The sequence below is a fragment of the Lepidothrix coronata genome, unplaced genomic scaffold (assembly GCF_001604755.1).
Source record: "Lepidothrix coronata isolate B3197 unplaced genomic scaffold, Lepidothrix_coronata-1.0 Scaffold176, whole genome shotgun sequence".
In the NCBI taxonomy this organism is placed as follows: Eukaryota; Metazoa; Chordata; class Aves; order Passeriformes; family Pipridae; genus Lepidothrix; species Lepidothrix coronata.
In genome coordinates this window covers 1,613,861-1,637,237 of record NW_016690356.1, presented here as the reverse complement: position 1 = coordinate 1,637,237, position 23,377 = coordinate 1,613,861, and the positions used below count along the sequence as shown (strand labels likewise).

Below are 23,377 nucleotides of genomic sequence, written 5' to 3'. Positions count from 1 at the left end.
ATCATTTAGATTGGAAAAGACCTTTAAGACCATCAAATCTTACCACTAACACAGCACTGCCAAAGCCACCACTAAACCATATCCCCAGGTGCCACATCTACATGTCTTTTAAACCCCTCCAGGGATGGTGACTCCATCACTTCCCGGACAGCCTGTTCCAATGCTTGATAACCCTTCCTGTGAAGAAATTTTTTCTAATATTGTTTAAACCCTCCTTAGTAAACGGTCCCTTTGGGAACTGGTGCTGAGCCCAGTCTGTTTGCCCACTGTGACCCCCATTTGTGGGGTAACAGGCACCACATCCTGCTCTGGTTAAGGATCTTGGGATAAGGGTCCAGCCTCAAGCGAGCTTCAGTTACCTACAGTTTTGCCATATCTGGCCATGGTCCATCTCATTGGTCTCTTTGGTCAACTTGCTTCATCCGAAATACTGCAGCCATCAAGAGCTACTCAGCTGCTCCAAGGAACACAGAAGAGACAAAAATAGCCCTCTGAGAAAACCAGGAGGAAAATGAGCCTGGGAAGGAAGGCACTAGGACAGTGCTGCAGTCAGATCCCAGGACAGGAGATCTGCATCCAAGGTGGATCCCCATGCTGTGAGGGATCATCTCACACCACCTGCTACTGAGCCAGAGCTGTATTGCTCCTGAGATGGGAACTTGCACGTTACCTTCCAGCACTACTCAACCCAACCTCAGGGAGGAATTACTACAGGGAGCACTAAGGAGGAATGAGAAATCCCCAAGGTGCCAAGACTGTCTAAATAAATCATATTTCGAAGAGCGATTCAGCCATTCATGTTCCCACCTGACAAGACACTCAGTGACTCTTCTCCAGTGAAAACACAGCAAGTCTCCAAGTGAGAAAGAGCAACACATTAGACCCCTTAGGAAAAAGATAAAATGGACTATTGGCTGTTTAAGAGTCCTTGATTTGAGGAGGATGGGATTGCAGTTCAATTTTATCAGCTGCTCAATAGGTACATTTAATGAACTACATTGCTGGCGGTCTCTCAACTCAGACAGGGATTAGCATTAAACTGGGAGAAAACAAAGCAATTTGATGGAAAAACACGTGACTGGAGCGAAGTGGGCTGGACCTCCACAATACCATAGAAATTTGCAGCTTAACCCATTAAAAAACACACAAACAACCTGGATTAAGAAATAACCCCCCCAAAAGTCACCTTTAAGCAATCCTCCGTTTACTTTCCGTTAAAAAACTCCTGGTTGTGTAAATTGGATTCAAATGAGCGTATTTACATTTGCAGTAGGAACCTGAAGTCAGGCTGTCAAAATGTCACTCTGTCACTCATGTTTTCATCGCACCCCGTCACAACACCGAGATGTTTCACTCACCGCCTCGACAGCCTCCTTGGACACAAGGGAATGAGTGGCAGGAAGGAAGGACGGCTGCTGGGAGGGTGTCTTGTAAGGATGCTCTAGTGGAAAAGTGTTATTTGCCTGTGAATTCTGGCATGCCGGGCTCTTATTGTTGTTGGCTCTCAGCCAAGCACTGCCAGGACACAAAAAGTCAATTTATGTCGGGATTTTCATTGACTCACTACCCCTCGTCCCACACGTTTTTTTGGGGCAACTTATTATGGAAGCTGGCACTGGCCATATGTGGAGTTTTCACAAAAGTGTTCATCCTAATTAAGAGCAAGCCAGGATGGAGAGTAAATTACAGCGGGCCAGGATCATGTTCACTGTGAAAAATAGTGTTATTAATCTGGGACAATGTATGTTAAGGATTACATGACTCCTCTCATTTTCATTTTAAAAAGCCTATGAGGAAAAAAAACCAATACTTTAAAATCAAACAGTTTAGAGCCATAAAATCCTGCTCTTCTAAGTGAAGTTTCTGAAGGCAGTAAAAACCTCCAGAATGAAAACAGATTCCAAGTAAGACCAAGATTTACCACTTGAGGCTCAACAGTCAAGGGAAAGCATCAGTAAGTTACTACTTTTCATTCTGTAACAGGATGCTCACGGTGCAGCAGAGATGGGGTGTGTTTGTATCAATCCCTTTGCGAGGACAGGGCAATCAGGAAGGACCTCACCCCATCTCTTCTGGTTTGTCCCCAGAACAGCTCCTTCCAGGCTCCATCTCCAGGCCTTTTGTGTAGCAGCTCCCACACATTTTGGAACCAACTTCATCAAACAAGCTGGAGCTGCACAGGGGATGGTGTGAGGAGACCAGCATTGCGGGGGAGACAAACACACAGCCCAAGGAAAGAATTCATCTCCTTTTTGGCTTCTACCTCACAGATATTCTTGCAAGAAGAAACATCCAACTGCTGCCTCTCAGGACCATGGGTTCACTTGTTTTCAGGAAAAATGCCAGAATTGCTAGGATGGGCTAAGGTGTTCCAGCTCCTGCCTAGTACCTACTATGCCAGAGCAGCCTGCAAGCCTTTCTGGGCCCTATGCCATGGAAGAAGAGCTGGAAAACAGGATGCTTACGGTCTCCAAAACCAGGAGACAACCCAAATTATCTCTTAGGAATGATCTCCAAGCCCAGGTTCTGATTTTTAGACATAGCTGCTCCCAATCCAAAGATGGAAGCACATCCCACATACCAGAATATCCCATGTTTTACTAATCAGCATTAACAAAGTGAAAAAATACTTTTTCTCGATACCCTTGTCTTGCTTTTTACCTCTGAACCAGCAGGTTTGGACCCTGCCAGAGTCAGGAGACTGCATTAACCAGAGCTGATGTACTAACCCATCAATTCTGCACTCCTCTGAGATGCTGCCTTCAAGCTCATTATCGAAAGCCTAAATTGCCAAGAATTAGATACCTTCACTCTGCATATCAGCCAGAAAAGGAGAAGGGGGGGAAAAAAAATCAAATACAATTCACAAGCCCACAATCTAATTAGGAGAAAAACTTCCAGTCCTGAAGCGTTTGTCAGTTTTTCATCCTGCAAAGTGCATACTAATCCCCTCTCCCTGCCCGCTGCCTGGGACTGCCACGACTCCGCTTCCACAGCACGCCAGGAGCGATCAGCGTTAGGCCTTCCTAATGTGTCTCCGAAACAATAGCAATTACAGAGTCGTCCATTCATATCTAAAGGCTCACAGACTACAACTTCCCTCAGGAGGCTAAAGACATTTCATCGAAGCAATTATATTTATGTGGCATTAAAGTACTTTCTTTAAAGCCCCGGCAGTTACCTTTTCGCATCCGAAGCAGAGCGGTAACGAGGAGCCCTCTCACCCCTTCCAAACTGCTCCAAGCATATTTTCTGCCTGTTTAAAGATTGCTAACACACACACACACACACACTCACACACTCACTTTGGAGGCTTGCTGCCTTATTTTTAATGTTATTACGCTCCTTCCCCAAGGGATCTGACACGCAGATTGGAGCCTATTTACATGACAAGGGACGAGAATGGAAGAAGCTCATCAGTTTATTCAGCTTTCCCAGCTCTCATCATGTCATCAAGGACCTTCTGATGTCTGGCAATGCCGTGAAGCCCCAACTTTCAGGATTTCACAGTTCTGTCAACCTTAGCTCTCGTTATGCTAAAACCGAGATGTTTTCGAGCTTTTTTTTTTCCCCTCACGACTCACAAATGCTGGAAACATGACTTAAGTGCATCATAACAGCTAAAAGCCAATAGGCAACCTAAAGGAAATAATAATTTCTTGTTTTTTAATATCAAGAACTCAGAACAAGTGTCATGATTTTGGGAGGGGAGAGACAGCTCAAATCAGGCTTTTAATGCTGGAAGCTGTCAATCCAGCACGTTATTTATTTTTTTGCTCTTCCCCTCACTTTTTCCTAGTGGAAGAAAAGCAGCTTCCTAGAAATACTCCACCTATGAATTTCACAGCACGCCTCGCAAAATGGAAATGCGAAGCCTTGGCGTGACATCTCAAATCTCTGCCATTCAACAGCTGATCATATTTTCCCTTTGAGCTGCACCAGCTGCACTCCACCAGCACGCCAGGGCTGCCGGCGGCAAGTTCAGCACCGGGATCCCGGCTTGGAAAGACAGTTCCTTCCAAGCAAAGGCTGCACCTAGCTCTGATACGCAGGGGGGATCTTTCTGGTGCTTGAAACGCTCATAAGAGGTATGGATTCCTCGTGTTTGACCAACATTCCCTTGGACCCGAGCTCTCCATCATCCTTCCTGAGCTCTTTGTGTTGGAAGGCAAGAGCTACCACGACTCTGCACACCAGCGCTGCCCAGCTCATGACTCCAGAAGGATCTCCCTGCAGCTCTCCTCTCCTTTTGAGGCAAGAAACCACCAGCATGAGTATTGAAGCTGGCAGAGCATCTCACAGGCATGAAACCTCACGGCATCCCCCCTGCCTCCCTGGGTCCTGCCAGGGATGCCGCAGGCTGGGCTGGCTCCTGTGCAAGCACTGTGCTGGCCTAGGGATGAACTTGTTGCCATGGCAGGACTCGAGGCATGCGCTGCACTGCCGGCATGGCTGTGAGCGGCGGCTGCTCCTCCACAGCTCCTCCACAGCTCCTCCACAACAGCTTTTTGTTGTCCCTGTCCCACAATGTGCCTGTCCTCTGCCGGGCTGGAGCAGCCTGGCAAAAGCCAGCTGGCCATAAAGCACAGTGTGGCTGAGGGCCCAGCATGGCTTTGCTGCAAACTCAGCCTCTTTCCTGCTGCTGCAGGGCACGGCATGGGAAAGCTGATCCTATGGCACAGGTGAGTCTCCCACTGCAAAGACAGGCATGAAGGGACGCCCAAGTTTTGAGGCAGGAGCTCTGACACAGAGGAGATTTTAAGTGAGGGGAAATAGCATCACTCTGAAAGGAGGTTGTCCCCAGCTAATGCATTTCCTCACTGCTGCTGGGATGTTTGCATAGGACAGGCTTAGCTGGGCTGCCTTTTAAAACTCCCTTACAGCTTTGATTAGCCTTGCTAAAACTAAGGGCATCTCTCATTCACACACTAATTAACGGCAGGCTCAGAAGAGGCTGGTATCCCTCATCGCTGCAGATTTTAACAAGGAGAAATACAAAGGTAGACTTAAAATTAAAAGCAATGCTCCTTCCTGAGCAGCGGTTTCAGTGCCTCAGAGATTACAAGCCAGCCCCGCTCTGCGTGTCAGCAAGCCTTTCCAAAATAATGAGCCCGCTTCCGTCCCAAGCAGCTCCTGTTGCACTGGAGAAATGAGCAGAAAGGTATTATGGGCTCACACTCACCAGATGGATGTCCTGCTTTGTTCTCCGCTTACTGAAAACCCTACACATACAGTTTGGATTATCTTCATTGTAATTCTAATCACCACCTCTCTGTTAGGGAGGGAGGGAGGAAGGGAGGGATCCTTGCCTCGGTCAGGAGAGCTAATTAAAAGTTGTGAGTCATCCAGACTTCTCCGCACATTGGAAATGCTTTTGGAAGATCAGGTACTCTCTCATTCTTGGGGGAACTTAGTAAAAGAAAAATTAAGCAGGCTCCCCTTGGGCAGGGAGCTGTAGGAGAACAAATCCCGTTTTCCCCGCAGGATGCAGCAGTGTGAATCACAGAGGTGCTTCAAACGCATGCAAACCACACTTTAAACCAGAAGGGCTCATACACGTTACCCAGCACAGCAACACAAACACCTCCTGTGCACCTATGCCATGCTGGCTTTTAAAACATCTTGTCTAAGAGGCTTTTACAACGCCTCGTCTAAGAGGCTTTTGCATACAAATATATGATGCACAGATTTCTGTCTTCCCATAAAAGAACTTCTGAACCCTCTGGCTGGTTCCCAGGTGGTTGGGTACAAGCTCAAAGGTCTCAGAAAAGTCAGAGCCAGGAGCCTCATGAAAATGGACAGCTGGCAGCACCGTGAGGGCCACGCAGCGCCCCAGCTCCTCAACCCCCATTAGCCACGGCGCAATCAGCGCTGAGCACTGTGCCCGGAGGGGACCGGCCTTCCCAGACCCACTGCGGTGGGAAGGAGCTGCCCGTGCTGATAACGAGCTCTGACAGCTTCAAGCAGGGTCAGGGCCCCCCAGACCCCCTTGGCGAGCGATGGACCCCCAAACCGGGGATAGGGGGAGCTGGGGAGGACTAATGCCACCATCCCCAATTCCTGGAGATACGAGGGCACCGGGAGAGTTGCCCAAAGTCACGTGGGATGGCAGTAGCAGAGCCAGGCTTCCCAAGGCATCAACCACCCCACTGCTTTGGCCAAAACAGTCAAGTCTGGATCTTTAAGAGTATCCCAGGCTCTGTATTTAGGATGTTGCCCAGTCCCTGTCATTTAGAGGTGCAGGGCGCCTGCAGAGCCTGAGCCCTCGAGAAGGTCTAGAGCACCCACAGATGTCTCAAGGGACAAGGAAGCTGTTTTCTCTTTGGCCATCAAAAAACTTTTTTTTTAAAAAAACAATAATTTTTGTTGTCATCTTTCCAATGGCCAGTCAAGCACGCAAAGACTTTTTCTTCTCTATCCCCTCCTTTTTTTTGAGAGAGAGTTCAAGCTGACCCCCTTGGGGCCCTGCCTGTCCTCTCCCCCCCTGAGCATTAGGATCACTAATGAAAGATGCAGTCAGGACTTTCCTCCCGCCCCTTTACACATTGCCGTGGGAAACTATGGTGAGCTGGACATGGATGCTGCTCCGAGCCAACAAAGTGCCTTGGGAAGCACCCTCACCTTGGACAGAGCTGCCATGCTGGGGACCAAAGGGATGGGGCTGCATTGCTTGAATATTTAGGGCAATGTCACCACATAGAGCCCAGGAGCAACTCCCTGGGCTGAGGCAGAACGTCCCATTATCCTCTGCTGAGCTGCAGGGGAAAAAATGGTTGTGAGCAAACAACACCAAGCAACAGGGAAAATGAAACTGCTGTTTCCCCCTGACCATTTTGGAGATTTGCTCAGTACCATAAATGTGTTTGGGTTCAAATCCATTTACCCTTTGCTTCATGGGAACCCCACAGGCCCTGGAGGACGGTCTTGGCAAAAGGATGCTACAGCTGATGCTCCTACCTTTCTGCCCAAGGCAAATCCAATCAAAAACAGACATGATTTTACCAAAACCATCTGCAAACTGATTTCAACTGTCACAGCCTGGGCATCTGGACACTTGAAATCAGCTCATCCTAAACACATATTAACCCTGACTCAGGGTTAACCTGAATCAAACTTCTGCAATATTCAGTGAAGCCATGAATCCAGCTTATGTAGTCCTAGCTTTTCCTTGTCTTTTCTGCTGCATCCATGACATCCTCCTTGATGGAAGTTCACTGTGCCCCTTCCCTCTCTGACACCTCTTCCAAATCAGTGTTCCTCTGAGTCTCAGCAAACAGTGCAATCCTTGGTAGGGCGAGCTATGGCTTGGGATGAGGATGGTCACCATCCTGCCCACACATCCTGCCCACACTCCCCACACAGGGAGTGCCATGCATTGTACTCAAAAGCCAACAGCCAACCTGCAGTGCCATGCTCAAAGATGAGCAATGAGATTGAAGAAACACAGTCTCCTGCTCCTGGCCAAAAACATCTCACAGGGATCAACCATGACTTGATCTGGCAGGTTTGCTGTCCCTGCCCTTCCCGGGCACAGCAGGCAGGAAAACACTTGGTTTTTCCTCGATGAATGAGCACAGAAGAATCGATGAAATGCAGCACAGTACAATGCTGCAGCTCAAGTATGCACACACTGAACCTTTTCCGCTCCCCAACACCGCCACTCATTTACACACCACCAGCCTAAAACTATCTCTTTTGTACACCCAAATTGATCCTCACTCTTAATTAGTGCTCTCAGTTGCAGCAAAATTTCATTTGTTTCTCCCAAATGTGGCCTGGTCCATTGTCCCTCTCCCATGACCTGTGAAAATTAGTCATTGAGCTCAGTGACAGTGGTAAGTGCGAAATGCAGCATCAAAGGGACATAATGGGGCCTCTTAGGACTGACAAAAAAACACCATTAATCAAGGCATGCTCAAGAGGTGCCAACTTACTGAGGCATGTGAGTGGCTAAGGTCAGAGTGTGGGCCCTCCCACGGGGGAGAATGCAGAAGGATGTGTGGGTGCAGGAGAACCCCCCACTGCCCAAGGACCTCAGCCCGCCCCAGGCAGCCAGGGGTTGCTGCTTCATGGGCAGATGGTCTCTGCTCTGCAAGTCCAAAGGATTTGCACACCTGCTTTCCAAAAGAGAGCAGCACTTTTCCAGGCAGCTCCTTATTTTAGAGAACAAGGATGGAGCTCATCTTGTGATACCCGATGCTCTGCTTTAACCTCACCTGTAGCCCCTGCTGGGTCAGGGGTGATGTATGGACACAGGACACACCAGATCTGGAGGGAGATATCAGCATCCCATCTGCATTTCCAGAGCTAATACAAGAGTCTGCAGATTCCCAGAGGCAAACACAACACTGTATATCCAGGACCACCTTGCGACCCCCTTGTGCAATCCCAGGACCAAGCTAAGGGGGAAGACACAAACTGCACAAACAGACCAGAGTGTGCAGTGCTGGGGAATTATCCCATGAATCAGGACCTGAGAGCCCTACGGACAAACGTGTACAGATACAAAGCCAGGGCAGCCCTGCAGTCAGTGAACCAGCAACATGGTAGCTGAAAGGGTAAGAGACCAATTTCAGCTGGTCAGCCAGAGAGAGTTTTAAAAAATTCAAACCTCTGTAGCAAACAGTGTGTTTAAACCCTCTCCTGCAAATCCATGTCATTAGACAGAATAACTTGGACTCAGCAAATCCAAATGACTCTCACTTTTCAAGGTCCTGCATTCAGAAGCCCACAATGGAGAACAATGAGGTAGAGAAAAAGCCGAGGATCTTGACGCTGCATTCAGAAGGCCATCTGGTCTGGCCAGCACAGCCAGCGCTGGGAACGGGCAGCGTCATGGGTTGAGATTTAATCTGAGCCACTTATTGGGTGACCTCAGGCGAATCGTTTGACCTCCTTTTGCCTCAGTCAACCCAACTGTAAAATTGGGTTTAAAGCAAGAACCTCTCTGAAAACCATATGCTGTGCCTAAGAGGAATGGGAGCAGACACCCCTCCCAGCAACAGGGTTGGGATGGTGGGTAGAGCCAAAACTGGAGTGGAAGAGGAGGTGCATGGAGTGGGGATCCAGCACCCCTTGACATCAAGGAGCTCTGGTCAACATCTCTCCCAGGTCCCATCTTGCCAGCCCAGGAAAGCAGCTTTGGCCCTTGTGCAGGGACGCACCCATATGAAGGGATTTGTGAGGTCTGCCCTTGCTCATGTCCCTACTGCACCCAAAGGCCCCAACCATTCAAAGCAGGGTCCTCAAATCCCAGTCACAATGGGTACTCAGATAGATCAAGACTGTTCTGGTCAAATGCCTCCAAAAATTGATTCCTACTCACGGTTTTGCCAATGAACAGTGGCAGAAAAGCAGCCCATCTCTCCCCTGAGCCCTAGCCTGGCCCCAGGACTGCACACCCCTTGCAGGGAAGCAAAACCACATCCAGCTAACCTGGGTCCCTGATAAACACAAAACATCAGCTTGGCCCCCCCAAGGTGTTCACAGGGGTGTGCAAATGATGGCACTGACAGTAAACCTATCCTGGGTTCAGAGAAGGAAAACTGAGGCACAGTCGGTGCATGGATGTTATTGGCCACATCACAGCCAGCTGGAACTCCTATAGGGCAAAATGAGAGTGAAACCTGTATATAACCATCAGGTTATCCCCAGCCTGCTGGCAAAAAAAACATATAACTAGTGGCATTACAAATCCTTAAACTAAGATGAGATTAGGTAGATAAAGAGCTGCTCTAGGTGACAGCACTGGGATTGGGGAGGGGGGGTTATGATGCCAAGAAGACTAAGGTAGCAGAGACCTGCCCTCACAAATTAAATAACCTCATGCTTCGAGGAGAGGCCGGAGCAGAGCAGCAGGCAGAGGATAATCAGGATAAATGCACATAGGGCTGGGCACTGTGCTGCCCCCACAGAACTGCCCGTGCAGGTTCCCCAGAGCTTCAGCCCGTGTTAAGAAAGCAGGCAGAAACTGCCTCGTGCTGCAGGTGTGGCTGTGGAGATGTCAGAACTTCCTCAGCTGTGCTCCAAGAGTTAATTGAGACAAATAACTCAACAGTGCTGCCATTAATGAAATTCTTCTGATATATTTCCCCTGAGCTTTCTATAAATGACTAAGTGACATTACTGCCTGCAGTGCAGCCCCCCTGTATGAGAGATAACGCTGCCGGAGCCGAGGTTGGCGCATCCACGTTAGAAGCCTCGCGAAGAAGTGCAAGATGATATTTAAATAACTATCACACTGCTAAGAAATGAGCAGCCAAAAGAAATATGGTCTTATAATATGCTCAAGTCTCAGGATGAATCCTGGCTGCTACATGCAGACGCTGAAATGCTGTGGGTGGTAAGTGACAAACTCTTTTAATCCTGCAAATCTACTAAAATTCCCAGTCAAATCTCTCCAATCTTCCCCTGGTGACTCTGATATTTGTACATTTGTTTTGCAGCACACAGGGCCAAGCACTGCTACAGTACAGATGTGAGAGGCAGCATCACGTGAGCCAGCATGTCCTAGGGGCAGCCAAAAGAGCTGATGGAGGGAAATAACCCACTCACCCATCACATCCATCCTCTGGAAACCTCTCACAGTCTTTCTGCTTTGCTTAATTTCTTTTTCTTTCTTTTTTTTTTTTCCTTTAGTAATTCCTCATGGGTATTTTTCCCCCGAGACCCACTGCTACAAGCCCAGAACTTGCTCTGGGCTTACCATAAGCATTCAAAGCACAGACAATAAAGAAACATCATTGGCATCAGGACTGAGCCCTTCTGCTCAGCACTGGAGAAGAAAGAGCAATAAATGGGAGCAGAGCCACAACATGGAAAAAAAAAATCTCATTTATGGATGGAGGAAACTTGGCATGTAACACTAGGGGTTAAACTGCAATAAAATGCAGTTTAAAAATAAAAATAGAAAGCATTAGCTAAAAGTTCCTGGAAGTAACAGGACTATGTCTCCAGAACCATAAACCGACACCAGGGCACACCTTTACCTCCAGCACGTTTTGCACCACTAAAACAAGTCATCACAAAAGTATCTCCCTTCCAACTGCAGAAATACGTTCACTTGTCCCAAGCATAACCCATAGGTAGGGCTCTGCTGACAACACAGATATTGTACAGGCACAAGAAAAACCAACAGCAAATCCACGTGTTTAAGGTCTGCCTTGGTGTTTTGAACTGAGACTCACAATCTGCATCCAAACAGTGGCATTGCCCAGGAAATACCTTGGTGACAACTTTGGTGCCACCTTATTTAAACCTTAATTTAAAATGCTAACTTCATAATGAGTGGAACAAAACTGTGTAAAAACATTTCCCACTCTAATCCTGGTTTGATCCCCCCCAGTATGGCCTTCTTTTGTAATTACATCCCTTTGTGATCTCACTCTAATGCCTTGTATTGTGACCCATAAAATAATCAGCCCCCTTTGTCTCTCCCTAATCCTTTTAGACTTCCTTCTTGTCTCTACACTCTTATAAATGCTGCCATTATTTGGGCTCAGCAGCTCTTCCCACCACCCCAGAGCCTGGAAAGGGGGCTGCAGGTTAAACCCTGAATATATTCTGTGCAGAGGAGCTGAAACGATGGGAAGATCTTTGCTGCTTTAACAACGCTGTGATTCGCAACCTCCTCTCTTAGCCAGGCAGCTTGGCAGGAAAAGCTTCCTGAGTTATTATCAGGTACCACAGTACTTCAAATACTGGGCAGGTCCATTTCACCAAACTTCAAGAAACCTCTTTGGCTCTAAATTGCACCATCGACTTACTCCCCCTCTCTCCTTTTTTTGTTGATTTTTTTTTTAAGCCTCAGATCAAACAGGGAAAATTGCTACTCTCAGGCTGGGTACGTGCAGAGCCTGATCTGATACCCAGTTTGATGGTGATTTCCAATTAGTGGTAACTGCTTGTTATTGAGTGATATAATCAATGGGTCTTACTCCACCGGCTGGGCTGTGATTTATGATGATGTGGAGCCAGGTCCATCAAATTACAGCATCGGCAAAAAGGGCTGGAAATGCCATGAGACAACACGATCAGAGTCAAGTCAGGCCAAGTTAAGCAAAGGGTGGTGATGAGAAGAAAGGTGGCTGTGTTTTGGGGAGCCCACCTTCCAGAGGAGTGGACTCTGGATGGTACTACTGCCCACAGGGTATCTCCATCCACAGGGAGCAAAGGCATGCTCAGCTTCTGACATGCACAAGGGAAATCCAGCTCCTCAGAGAGACCCACAAAAACACAGCCAAGCAGTGCCTCCAGAGAACACTCTGCCTATGAAACTGATTTTAATTAAGACAGCTCGGAGTCATGCGAAATTATGAAACTGTCATTAGGAGACAGAAAAGATCTGTATTCAATAACCTGATCAGATTATAAAAACATGTTGCATTCCACAACCTTTTAAACTAACACACCAGGGTTTGAACAGACACAGAAACAGCAACTGAAAGAATTCCAACCGGGGTGTCAGGCAGAGGGTGGAAATGCCGAGGGCCTCCCTCAGCTCAGTCACGCGTAGGCTTCTTACACACTCGTGCTTGTTCAAAAGAAGGTTACACTACAAAAATATTATCAGTGTGTTTAGCACCTCACCTGCCAATCCACAAACCAGCCAAGGTCCATTTCCCTCCTCTGAGTATCTTCCATTAAGAATGACGACATACAGAAATACCCCTGAATTTTAATTAAATTAATTTAATGAGTCAATTTTTAAGGAGGAAGGTTTTAAGAAGCGCCCACCCCGTGGGGAAACTGCCGGCACCTTGAACCCACCAGGGCCGCACGCGCAGCGGCTGAGAGCAGCATACTCTTCCAGTTAAATTTTACTCAATGCCAAGCGTTGAAGTAAATTTGAAACATAAAAATATGATATCCAGCCCACATTTCCTGAATGCAAATATGTACATTCCTCCGAGCCAAGAAGATTATATTCCAAGCAATAATACAAAGCCAGGGTCTGTAACGGTGATATGAGACTAACAGCCTGCCTTTGAAGACAGCGAAAAGTGCAACAGAGCTCTCGAGGGGCTCTGCTCTGTCAGATCTCTTTTATTCCTCAGTAGCACGGCCTTGATCAACTTTCAAGATTTTTGTTTGTGAAAGGTTTTTATTTCTCCTTTGCTTTTGTGTTCAGATGTCAGGCTCAGAGGGAAGGTGAGATCAGCACTGGGATGAGGTTTTACCCACTGGCAGTATTTACTCTGCTCCGCCAAGGTCTGCTCAGCGCTAGGGATTTTTCCCCTCCCAGGCAGCCAGCACCCATTCCTTCCATGCAGCGGTCCCATCATCTCTCAAATGGGGATAATTACCCTTCTCCTCTGACTGGCTTATTGGGACTTGGGGCAAGGAAAATCACTGTCGCTTGTGTGTAACCACCGTGAGACACGGGGGCTCGGGGTACAACTAAGATTCATTCTTAGGAGATTTCATCTACGATTAAGCCGAGTCCTGAGTGTAAGTGCATGTTCCTTCGGCTCAGGCACAGCAGGGGAGCTCGCCCTGAGCAGCAGGTTACATTTGCCCACAACATCCTGTTTTATTCCCATTATCTGCAGGCACCTGTGGTATCAAGGCCAGGGGCCCCCTGTTTTGTGCTAGCTTCACCCAGACCTCTTCTGAAGGCTGGCAAGCAACCAAGCCCGAAGCAAGAAGAGAGTCCAGAGCATTTTCAACACGATCCCTTTTTCATTTTGATTCACGTGAAACTATGGCTACAAAAGGAAACACTATTCAGGGACACACAGGACATCACATACATATTGATGCAGGAGCTGAGATAACAGTGTTTATTGACAATCCACAATCCCAAAGGTAATTCCTCTGGCTCTCACATCTCCTGTTTACAGGTCCAAGAAGTTTGACATTGTGCTTGTGTGTCAGCTGGCTTCCAGCTTATAAATGCCAGAGCCATTCACCAAAAGTGCTCCAAGGTTTAGCACCACAAGACTGACAAGTTTGAGATCCAGCTGCTAATCTGGCACAGACCCAAAGCCCTTGGCTCCTGGACAACGTCACTTCTTACACTCCTGAAAAGCTAGGTTTGCAGATGGCCACTTCACGCACTCAGGGATTGTTATACACAAGGGCTGAAGTGTTCCCTTGGTGGGCTGCCAGCCGGCCCCAGCGCTGTGGGGAGCGGGCGGCCGCGCTCCGAAAGGCCCCCCGGTTTGGAGAGTGCAGATGGGGGACCTCGGCCCCAGACTTTGCTGTAGACCTTTCCAGCTTTGCACAAAAAAGTCATGGTGTGATTTGTGAACGCAACAGAAGCAGTGGTAAGTGGCTTGCACTGAAAGAAGAGCAGTAGCCATCTCCCATGCAAGTCGGAGAACCTGCAGTAGAACTTACTTAACAAACCAGTGTTTGGACAGGGCTCAGGGCTGTACCAGACACCTGTCCTCACATTCACACAGAAATTATACCCAGCAGCAACTCCTGGTTGAATGCAAAAAGATCAGTGGCTGCACCCCCGGGGCCTACAGTCTGTGAGCAAAGCTGGCCACCAATACAACAGGGACAGAAACCATCATGACCCTCCAGCTCCGCTATCAGTCCTGGGATAAACACAAACCAGCAACCAGAGCTGGCAGGGCAGAACCAGGAAACCCAACAGGACCCAACCGCTCCAGCCAGGGCAATGTAAGGGGCTAAGCTGGGTAGTGTGCAGGGCTGGAGTCACAGCCTGCCCTGGAATTCTTCCTCCCCCACCTTTAAATTTCATTCCCTCACTGACATTTTCATCTGTCTCCTCCTCCGGGCTCCCCCACCAGACAATCTGTCTGGTGTTGTTAGCCTTGCCCCCAAAGGCGTTGCCACGCCGGGTAGTAAATAAGACCTTGCTGCCTCCACACTGCCAGCATTAAATAACAAAATGAAAGACACCATGACCTTCAGAAGGTCTTTGCCTATGATTTGGGAAGCACTGCCTGCCAAGCAGAGCCCAGCTGTGCTGCACAGCAAAGGGGCTTCCAAACTCACCACAGGAGATACACAAACCACAGACGACTTCACTGTGTGAGTTTAGAGTACCTTATCCCTCCGACACAGGGAATTTACTGCTGGAAGGTGGTTTTTAGCTTTCTACCCAAGAAAGCTGATTAGCTCTTCTTTCACACTTGGACAGCTACACAGATTAGATACCAGCCAGACATCCATACCAGTTCCATGTTCATTTTCTCTTCCCTGTCTTTAATGCTCCCTCCCTCCCTGAACACCCAGCACCCACCACGCTGCCCTCCTGCTTCCCAACAAAGCCAGTGCCCCTTGTGGGATTGCTTGCACTTACTCGCTGCCTGGATCTTGGCCTTCCGGCTCACGACCAGCCCGTAGTGGTTCTGTGCCATGCAGTCGTACTCGCCCTCGTCCGAAGAGCCGTCTCCCCGGACCCTCTGGAAGCGGGAGACGTAGAGCGACCCGTTGGCCAACATGAAGGCATTCTCACTGTCCACGATCATCACACCGTTCTTCCTCCATGTGATGGTGATGGGCTGGATGCCCTCCACCTGGCAGTACAGGATCAAGGGTTGCTCCTGCACGGCTATGTCATCGCTGGGCTCCACAACGAATGCCAGTTCGGAGGAATGGCCAAAATCTGAAGTGAAGAGAGAACAACAGAGTCAGCAGCGCGACCATGAGGAGCAGCAAGAGTCAACTGCTACTGCAGCAAATGGAGGATGATGGAAACATTTTGGATGGGCTACAGGGTGCAAGTGTTTAGGAGAAACGACAAATCCTTGGGCATGCTGTGCCTCCCAAGGCTTTGCTCTCAAAATCTCGGGGTGCAATTTCCAAAGGCGTAACCACAGGCATGGTCCTTTGAGGTTGCCTTTGGAGGCTCCAGTGAAGGGGATGGCCAGGCACACCCGTCCAGTGGCTTGCCAAACCCCAGTCCCACTCCATAGCCCCCCCGGAAATTGTCTCTTGCACAAAAAGAATTGCACAAGCACAGAGTGTCAGCCATTCCCAGCCCAGGAGCAGAAGTTCACACCAGTTCTGGAAATCCATCCCTCTCCCCACGCGACCAGGCGGAGTGGGGCTGCGCCGTGCCCCAGACCCGTTTGCAGCACAGCCGGCGGGGGTGAAGGGGGGATCGGCATCTCCCGATTCAGACCATATTGCCACCGGCATCTTCCCGACACTTCTCCCGCTTGGCAGAGCAGGAGGCTGTTTGCCTCTCGCACACAACACCATGCCCTTCTGTCGCTTTGGTCTCTCTCACGCTGTAACAGCCGAAGGATGGTGCTATTCAGCCCTTAATGAAGAGCAAGTTAAGCACAGAAATACAAATGCACAATGTTCTGGCTCAGCCACACAAAAGGTTTCTTGCAAAGCAATTACGCTAAACGATGTCCGCGAGAGATAAGTTACTGCAGAATTTGTAACAACAATAGGCAAACCCTCGCTTCCCATCACACAGATACGTCCTAATTTACTTCTTTTGCCAACGGAACGTTTAAACGCTGTGTCTTTGGCATGTTATGCTTCACTTGGTCCAGTACACCTTTTGAGGGTATAATTTGCCCTATAGTCATGATCAGACGCTACAGAAGATGACAGAAATAGAGCTATTGCTTAAAGATGGGTCCAAAATATCGGCTGACATGAGAGATAAAAAGCAACCAAGAAACAGCAGTCACAGAGATATCTGAAGGGTGTAAACGCAGGATGGAGGCAATTCTTTTTAAAGGAGAGCAGAGTAAGAAAACTACAATTTCATCTGAGTGTGGAGAAAGCCTTTCTAACAGTTCACTTGTGCATCAGCCCCTCCATGGGTGGTTTCCCAACCTGGGATACAGCTTCTCCCCTCTTTCATGGGCTCCAGGGGACCAACTCCACAGCTGCTCACAGAATTGGGACTCACAAGGCAATATCTCTTGGCAAACATCAGCCACGGCACAGTCTTTGTAATGCCTGTCCCTCATACAGACCCCGCCAAGGACAGGATCCCCCACACTAGGCTCAAAACCAGGGTGGAGGGCAGACTGTTAATGCATGGTAAGAATAACAGAGATGAGAAGAGGTAGTTACACTAAAGAAAGAGAAGGGAAAAAAGTCTGTCTTTTCTGCTCTGCAAAACCAGTGAGATTTTTTTTCTTTCTTTCCGTAAATCCCCATTGCTTTCTACAGCAACTTAAATTGGATTACGGGGGATAAACATTGAGTGCAACCTGAGCTGAGGCAGATGGACGGAGCAGACAAAGGCAGCAGTGGTAGTGCAGGGCAGGCCAAAGGTACTGCCAACAAGGTATGAGTGTGTGCAGGGAATGGACAAACCCTACTTAGTGACAGACACCTAAAACACACACTTTATTAACCCATTAAGTCTTAAAATGTCAGGCTAGCTCCAGCCATCTCAGTGATCTATCGCTCACTGTGACTTCTTTTTTATGAGATAGCCCTGGGGTCCTCTCAGCAAGTCAGACTGCAGCCAGCACAAACCCATCAATTACTCTTTTTTTTGGTGAAAATTAAGAAATTAGTTGAATGCTCTGCATTTTTCTGCAAAGTGGCCAGAGTCTCAACACCATGCTGGGGCCCCATTCCCTGTGTGGGTGCTCCTGGCAGTTAGGCAGGATAAGGACCCTCACATTCTGACACTTAACCGAAGGGGACTTCTGACTCCAGAAAGATCGAAAATTTCAGGATTTAGCCTAACAGGCAATCAGAAAAAATCCCTAATGAAATAAATGCCCCATCTTCCCCCTGTACTCTTAAGATAAAACAGCTTATTATTATATGTACAATAAAAGGAAGAATCAACATAATTACATGCCCTTCCCACAACTGCTGTCATTATAACAACCATCATTAAGGTCTGTGATTGGAGATAATCATGTTTACCTCCATAAACATTCGGTCTGCATCCTCACTCCAGGCTGCTGGAGCTGCAGGAGTGATGGCACTCATAATTAGGACTGGTGTCCTCAGGCACATGCCGGAGTGGGGACGGACACGGGCTGGTCCTGGGATCTCCTCAGGCTGTATTTGGGACCGGAATTGTGCCTTGAGGTGTGACAATGTGCAACTGGTTTGTAATCTGTAGACACTGTGCAGTGTCCAGGAGCACCCAAATTCTACCTCAATTTATGCTTTTCTCGTGGAACGTTTATTAGACCTTGAAGAAATCCCACTGACTCTTTCCTGGGGCTTCAGGGATAGTTGACCAACTAACCAGACACATGGAAAAGCAAGCCCATCCCATCTGGGGATTTGGTAGAAGCCAACCTTTGTCTTTCACCTGTCACAAAGGTAGACTCAGAACACAGAGCACTGCCTTCCTGGGATGCTCATGATGAGAGATAAAGGGACAGAGACACAGAGGAATCTCCATGGTGAGACAAGAAGGCTCCTGGTGTTTGCTCTAGAGACCAGCTCAGATGGGCCAGAGAGAGAGCACAGGCAGAGCAAGGAAGCAGTGGAGCAAGGGGAGAGAGGGACCCAACTCAGTCAGCACAAATAACTGACTTCAGTCAGCAACAGGGCACAGCAACAATGCTCCAAAGTTGGAAGTAAACGGCAGTCTGCAAGCACATGGAAACAGTAAAAGTGCAATTAATTGAGAGACAGTGAGGAAATCGCCAAGGCCGTGCACACTCACTCAGGGAGTTTGAAAGCCCCATCCATCTCCAACAGCTGGCTTCGTATCCAAACCCAGCTCATCCCACACACCATCCCAGGTAAGTCCCGAAAGGATCTGCGAGGCAGCATGGCTCCCAGCCACTCCCTGCTCGAGGCACAAACTGTGAGCTCTGCAGTACAGTGGCAGGGTCTGCAGTCAGAGCAGGAGTGTCAGGCAGGCAGCTGAACAACCCCGCTCGTCTCCACACCGGCAGCACGCGAGGGAAAACCGCTTTGCTTTCTGCAAAGGGGTGGAGGAAGGGAGTCTGATTAGCTCTGACATAAAGGCCATAAGAAAATTACTGGAATCCTCACTCTACAAGTCTCCTTTTGAGAAACATTTACCATCTCCCTGAGCAATACAATATGTGACTATATGTGCAAATATTTAACAAAAACTACTTCCCCTATTGATCAAGCAGACAGGCATACTCAGAGAAACCAATTAGCACTTGTGCTTTTGAACCAAGAGATTTATTTAGTGCTGAGAGAAAGAACTTCGAATTAATGGGAAGCTTAAAAGACACTTTGAAGTACATTTAAAAAAAAATAAGTTTAATTATTTTTTACTTGACACTGTGATTCACATTCAAAGCTTCAAAAGAACTTGCTCATACCCTAGCATTGTCCTTTTCGATTTGGGAAACACGATTTTGGCTTTCCCTCCTGTGCCTCAGCAGCTAATCGCACTGCTCTAATTAGCAGTGACATCCACTGCCAAGGACCTCAGTCACATCCTGGCTCATCCTCCTGGACCCCATCCAGACCTGCAGCCAGCAGGGCCATCCCTGCCCCGGGAGCACCCGGTCCCGACAGATGAAGCCCGTATTATTACTCCTGTTCTAGACAGGGAACATTAATCACAGAGAGATGAAATGAGCTGCCAAGAGCCGGGGCTGAGCTCGTGGCAAGGCGAGATATTGTGGGAGCAGTTGAGTCCACCCTGCTCTTCCTGGCACTGCATCATCAGGAGCACTGGTGGGGAGACCAAGGCAGCCCCAGCTCCTCTCTCATCACACCACCTGCAAACTGCCTTTCAGGAGCAGAAATTTGCCCCCTCCTGATTTACTCTGTTTGTTCCCAGCATAACACAGCACATTCATATATGGCCAGTCTTACCACCTCCATGGATAACCACTCCAGTCCTGCTTCAATAAAGCCAAAAGAAGATGCCCAGGACAAGAGGATTTTATAGTGGGATGCAGGTTAGTATTAGGGCCAAAAACCTGGGTGCAGTTTGGGCCAGCCCTATGAAAAATGGCTCCTGTTTTTTTCAGCGGTGGGTTGTTTTTTATTCAAATCCTTCTGCAAATGGGAGGATATGGAAGCAAGAGATATATGGACCTGAAAGATGTTCTCCAACAGATTATAACAAGGTTCAGGCTGATGAAATTGGCAGCCTAAAAATCCAGCTGGTGCGCTCTTAAATCTCCTTGAGGCTGACCCAGACCCTAAGGAGAAAAGCACTGCACTGTAGTAAAGTGCAAATTGGCTCTTTAGGGCATCCAGAAAAATTTACATTTAAAGAAGAGGAGAATAGGCTGTAATAGGCCCCACATCTTGCTGGCAGTAAAGTTTACTAGCTCAGAATTTTTTATTCCCTTTCCTTTAGGACAGGAGGTTATATAAAGCGATTTTTCCATCAGGGAGCATAAACCACATCCACTCGTTAAGCAATTGCAGGAGGTCTCTGTCGGGGACAACACAACCTCTCAGCTACCTCATGCAGAACTCAGAAACATCCAGGATCACTGCCCTCAGTGGGGACACAGATTTTAGCTGAGGAAGGCAAGCGCAGCCCAAAGAGCTGGAGAAGTTGCCCCAAATAATTTTCATATGTTTGAGACCGGACTGGGCAAATCCCAGGAGGTCACTTGTTGAACGCTGTGGAAGCTGGAAGCGTTCACAGCACAAAGAGCCTTTCCAGGACGAGCTTTGAGCCCTTGCGGGCTCCCCCATCCTGATGAAGGCAGGATAAAACCTGTTGGTATAGCTGGAAAGGGCAAAGACCTTTCCTGAGCTAATTACCCACGGTAGCTCCATCCACAGCGAGGATCTCGAGAGCATGGCAGCAAGCCGAGCATAGGATGCGCTGTTATTTGCATTCACCACGTGTTTCACAGCCCTGACCAGATCACAGCTTCACCACAGAGGGCATCAGCGACACAAACACGGAGCAGAAACAACCGTGCAGCAAAGGAGAGCACAGCAAAGGCAGCGGCCAAGATGGGAAATGCTGTGCCAGAGCCGGGGTCCCCATAGGCTTCAGCCCCCGAGGCTGCTCTAATGCAGAACGGGACAACAGCCAGTTTCATTCCCTGACCCCGCAGGAAAGCATCAGGGAAGTAGGTGGCTGTCCCCACAGCCAGCCCCTTGCACAGACCCAGCAGGGGATGGACTGGCCACACGGTGGGTGATGGTGCCTGTGGATCAGAGACATGGTGGCTGGGAGGATGGCACAAGGCTGCCAAAAGAGCCACAGGCAACTTGGCATCACAGTGCCAAACCACAGCCCCTGAACTTCAGCTTGAGTCCTTCCATTCAGGCAGGACTGGGTGGCATGCAAAGAAAAGGAAGGAAAGGTGTTTCTGGAGGAGGAGAAGTTTCTGTGCACATCAAAACATTTGAAACTCTTAATTGAGTCCAGCAAACAAAATTATATCAAAGCAAACCCAGCGCTCCCTCCTCTCTGCCATCCCCTCTGCCTTATCACCTCCCACACTGAAATTAAGGATGCAGGAAAGCATCCCCTCGCTCCTCCCAAGGAGCAGAGCACTGCACCGATCCCTGCCCACTCCAAATCCAGCGCCTTGAAACACGAGCTCTTCTCTCCCTTTTCACGTGCTCTCAGGTTTCAGCAGCAACGATCCTTTTGCAAAAGCATCTCCCCAACCCAGCAGAACCACCCGCCACAACCCGCATCCCCTGACTTGCCATCAGCTTCATAATCACATGTGCAAGAACAACAAAAAAAGCCAGGCAGCAAATCCTTGACTCTGGTCTGAAACTCTGGTTTTAAATTACCGACGTGGAGCCGCTCTCAAGTGGAGGGTACGATACAACAGTGACACCCGATATAACAGCAAGGCCAGATCAGTGTGCTCTGTGCTTTCCTCATCTCTCACCTATTTCCCTCTCTCTTCTCTTAAACTGTAATTATTGACATGGTCACCTCCTTAACCATCAGTTTTATATGCTTGCCAATGACTCCTGAACATGTGTAAACAATTATTTTTATTTTCTTGCAAAACCAAAATGTTGGATATTCTTTTGGATAAGCAGACTCGGGTAGATTTTCATGAGCCCTGCTACATAATTTATTAGTTTCTAAACTCTGTAAAACTAAAAGCTCCTGTAAAGTTCAAATAAGTTTGTGATTTCAAAGTAATTTTGAATGGACTATTCCTCTTCCTGCCTAATGTTATTCGGTTGATTTAAATGGGAATTCTTAAACTGCAGAAGGGGATTCCTGCATTGTTTTGTCAGACAAATAAAAGGACGATATCCAGGGTCAGAAGCCCAGGAGTGCAAAGCATGAAATACAGTGGGGAAAAAATATCTTCTGTCCCAGATCTGGTGCAGGCTGCAAAATGAAGCACATGGTCTGCTCATCCCATGGGTTTGGAGCAGAGTCCCAGGGTTTGTGAAGCAAGGGGCTGGCATTGCATGGGATCACTGCTTAGCACTTCACACACTGTGACACAGGACCCTCCAGAAACAAGGGAATCGGAGAAAGAAAAGTTCAGGCAGACAGAAAAGAGGGAGAAAAACCTTTCCACTTGCAGACATAAATGGGAGCAGTTTTGCAGCTCTCTGCCGAGTAGTGCTGCTGCTGAGCTGCTCCTTACTGGCCCATGCCAGGCAGACGGCACGTGGGCCAAAACTGGGAATGAGCAGGATGGAGAGGAACAGGGAATTGGGTTGTAATCCTGGATCTGAGACCCTCTGCCAGCTTCTAAGCAAGCATAGGAGCTTGATCTGTGCAAGGTCCAGAGCCTGATAAGTAATAAGAAAAGGTGCAATTAGACTAGTTTAGGATTTCTACGCCCTGTGGGAGGAGTGGCAGGGCAGATGAGGAGGGGACCGACCTGCCCTGTTGTCCTCTCTCTCACTTTGCTTTATAAACTTTCAAAGTTATTATGGCACCCTGATGGTCCCAGCAGGCATCTCAGTGCCACGGGCACAGCTGGCTGCATACTCACACCCATCAGCTTCGTCCCCAGCACAGGTCCCAAACATGGTACACGAGGATACGGCTGTGAGACACCCACCCCATTTCACAGCCTGCTGCTGCCTCCACCACGTGGGAAAACCACGTCCCAAGATTCTCCTGTTGAGCCCCCCAAGAGAGATGAAGCCCAAATGTGGGCTTGAATTTCATACAGTCTCTGAGTGTTATTGGGGAAATGATACCTGATACTCTCTGTGTATATTAAGAAAAAAGACAGGGTATTACACCAATTTAGGAGAAAGTAATCCTTTTTTTACATCTGGAAAAAAAGAAAAAAAACACAACAAAGCCATACAGAGCAGAAATTAGTGAAAGCTTATAGCTTCAATAATTTAGAAGTTAAGCCTACTTAAATATAAATGACGATGTTTAATTCCAAGGCTGTTACTGAGCAGAGCCGGGGAGCCTCTCGTATCCTATGCCTGCCTTTGAATGCCGGGCTCAGCAATAACAGACAAAAGCTGTCCACTACCCAGAACAAAGAGCTCCAGGAAATTAAAAAAAAAAAAAAAAAAAAAAAAAAAAAAAAAAAAAAAA

The 23,377-nt window shown here is 48.2% G+C and overlaps 1 protein-coding gene across 1 annotated transcript in view; it reads right to left on the bottom strand.

Moving 5' to 3' along the window:
• IGDCC3 (immunoglobulin superfamily DCC subclass member 3) overlaps nucleotides 1–23,377 on the bottom strand; it is a 98,626-nt gene that overhangs the window by 70,529 nt on the left and 4,720 nt on the right. The window contains exon 2 of the mRNA XM_017830267.1: nucleotides 15,278–15,583. Within this exon, the coding sequence (XP_017685756.1) occupies nucleotides 15,278–15,583 (306 nt within the window). The remainder of the gene's footprint in view (nucleotides 1–15,277; nucleotides 15,584–23,377) is intronic.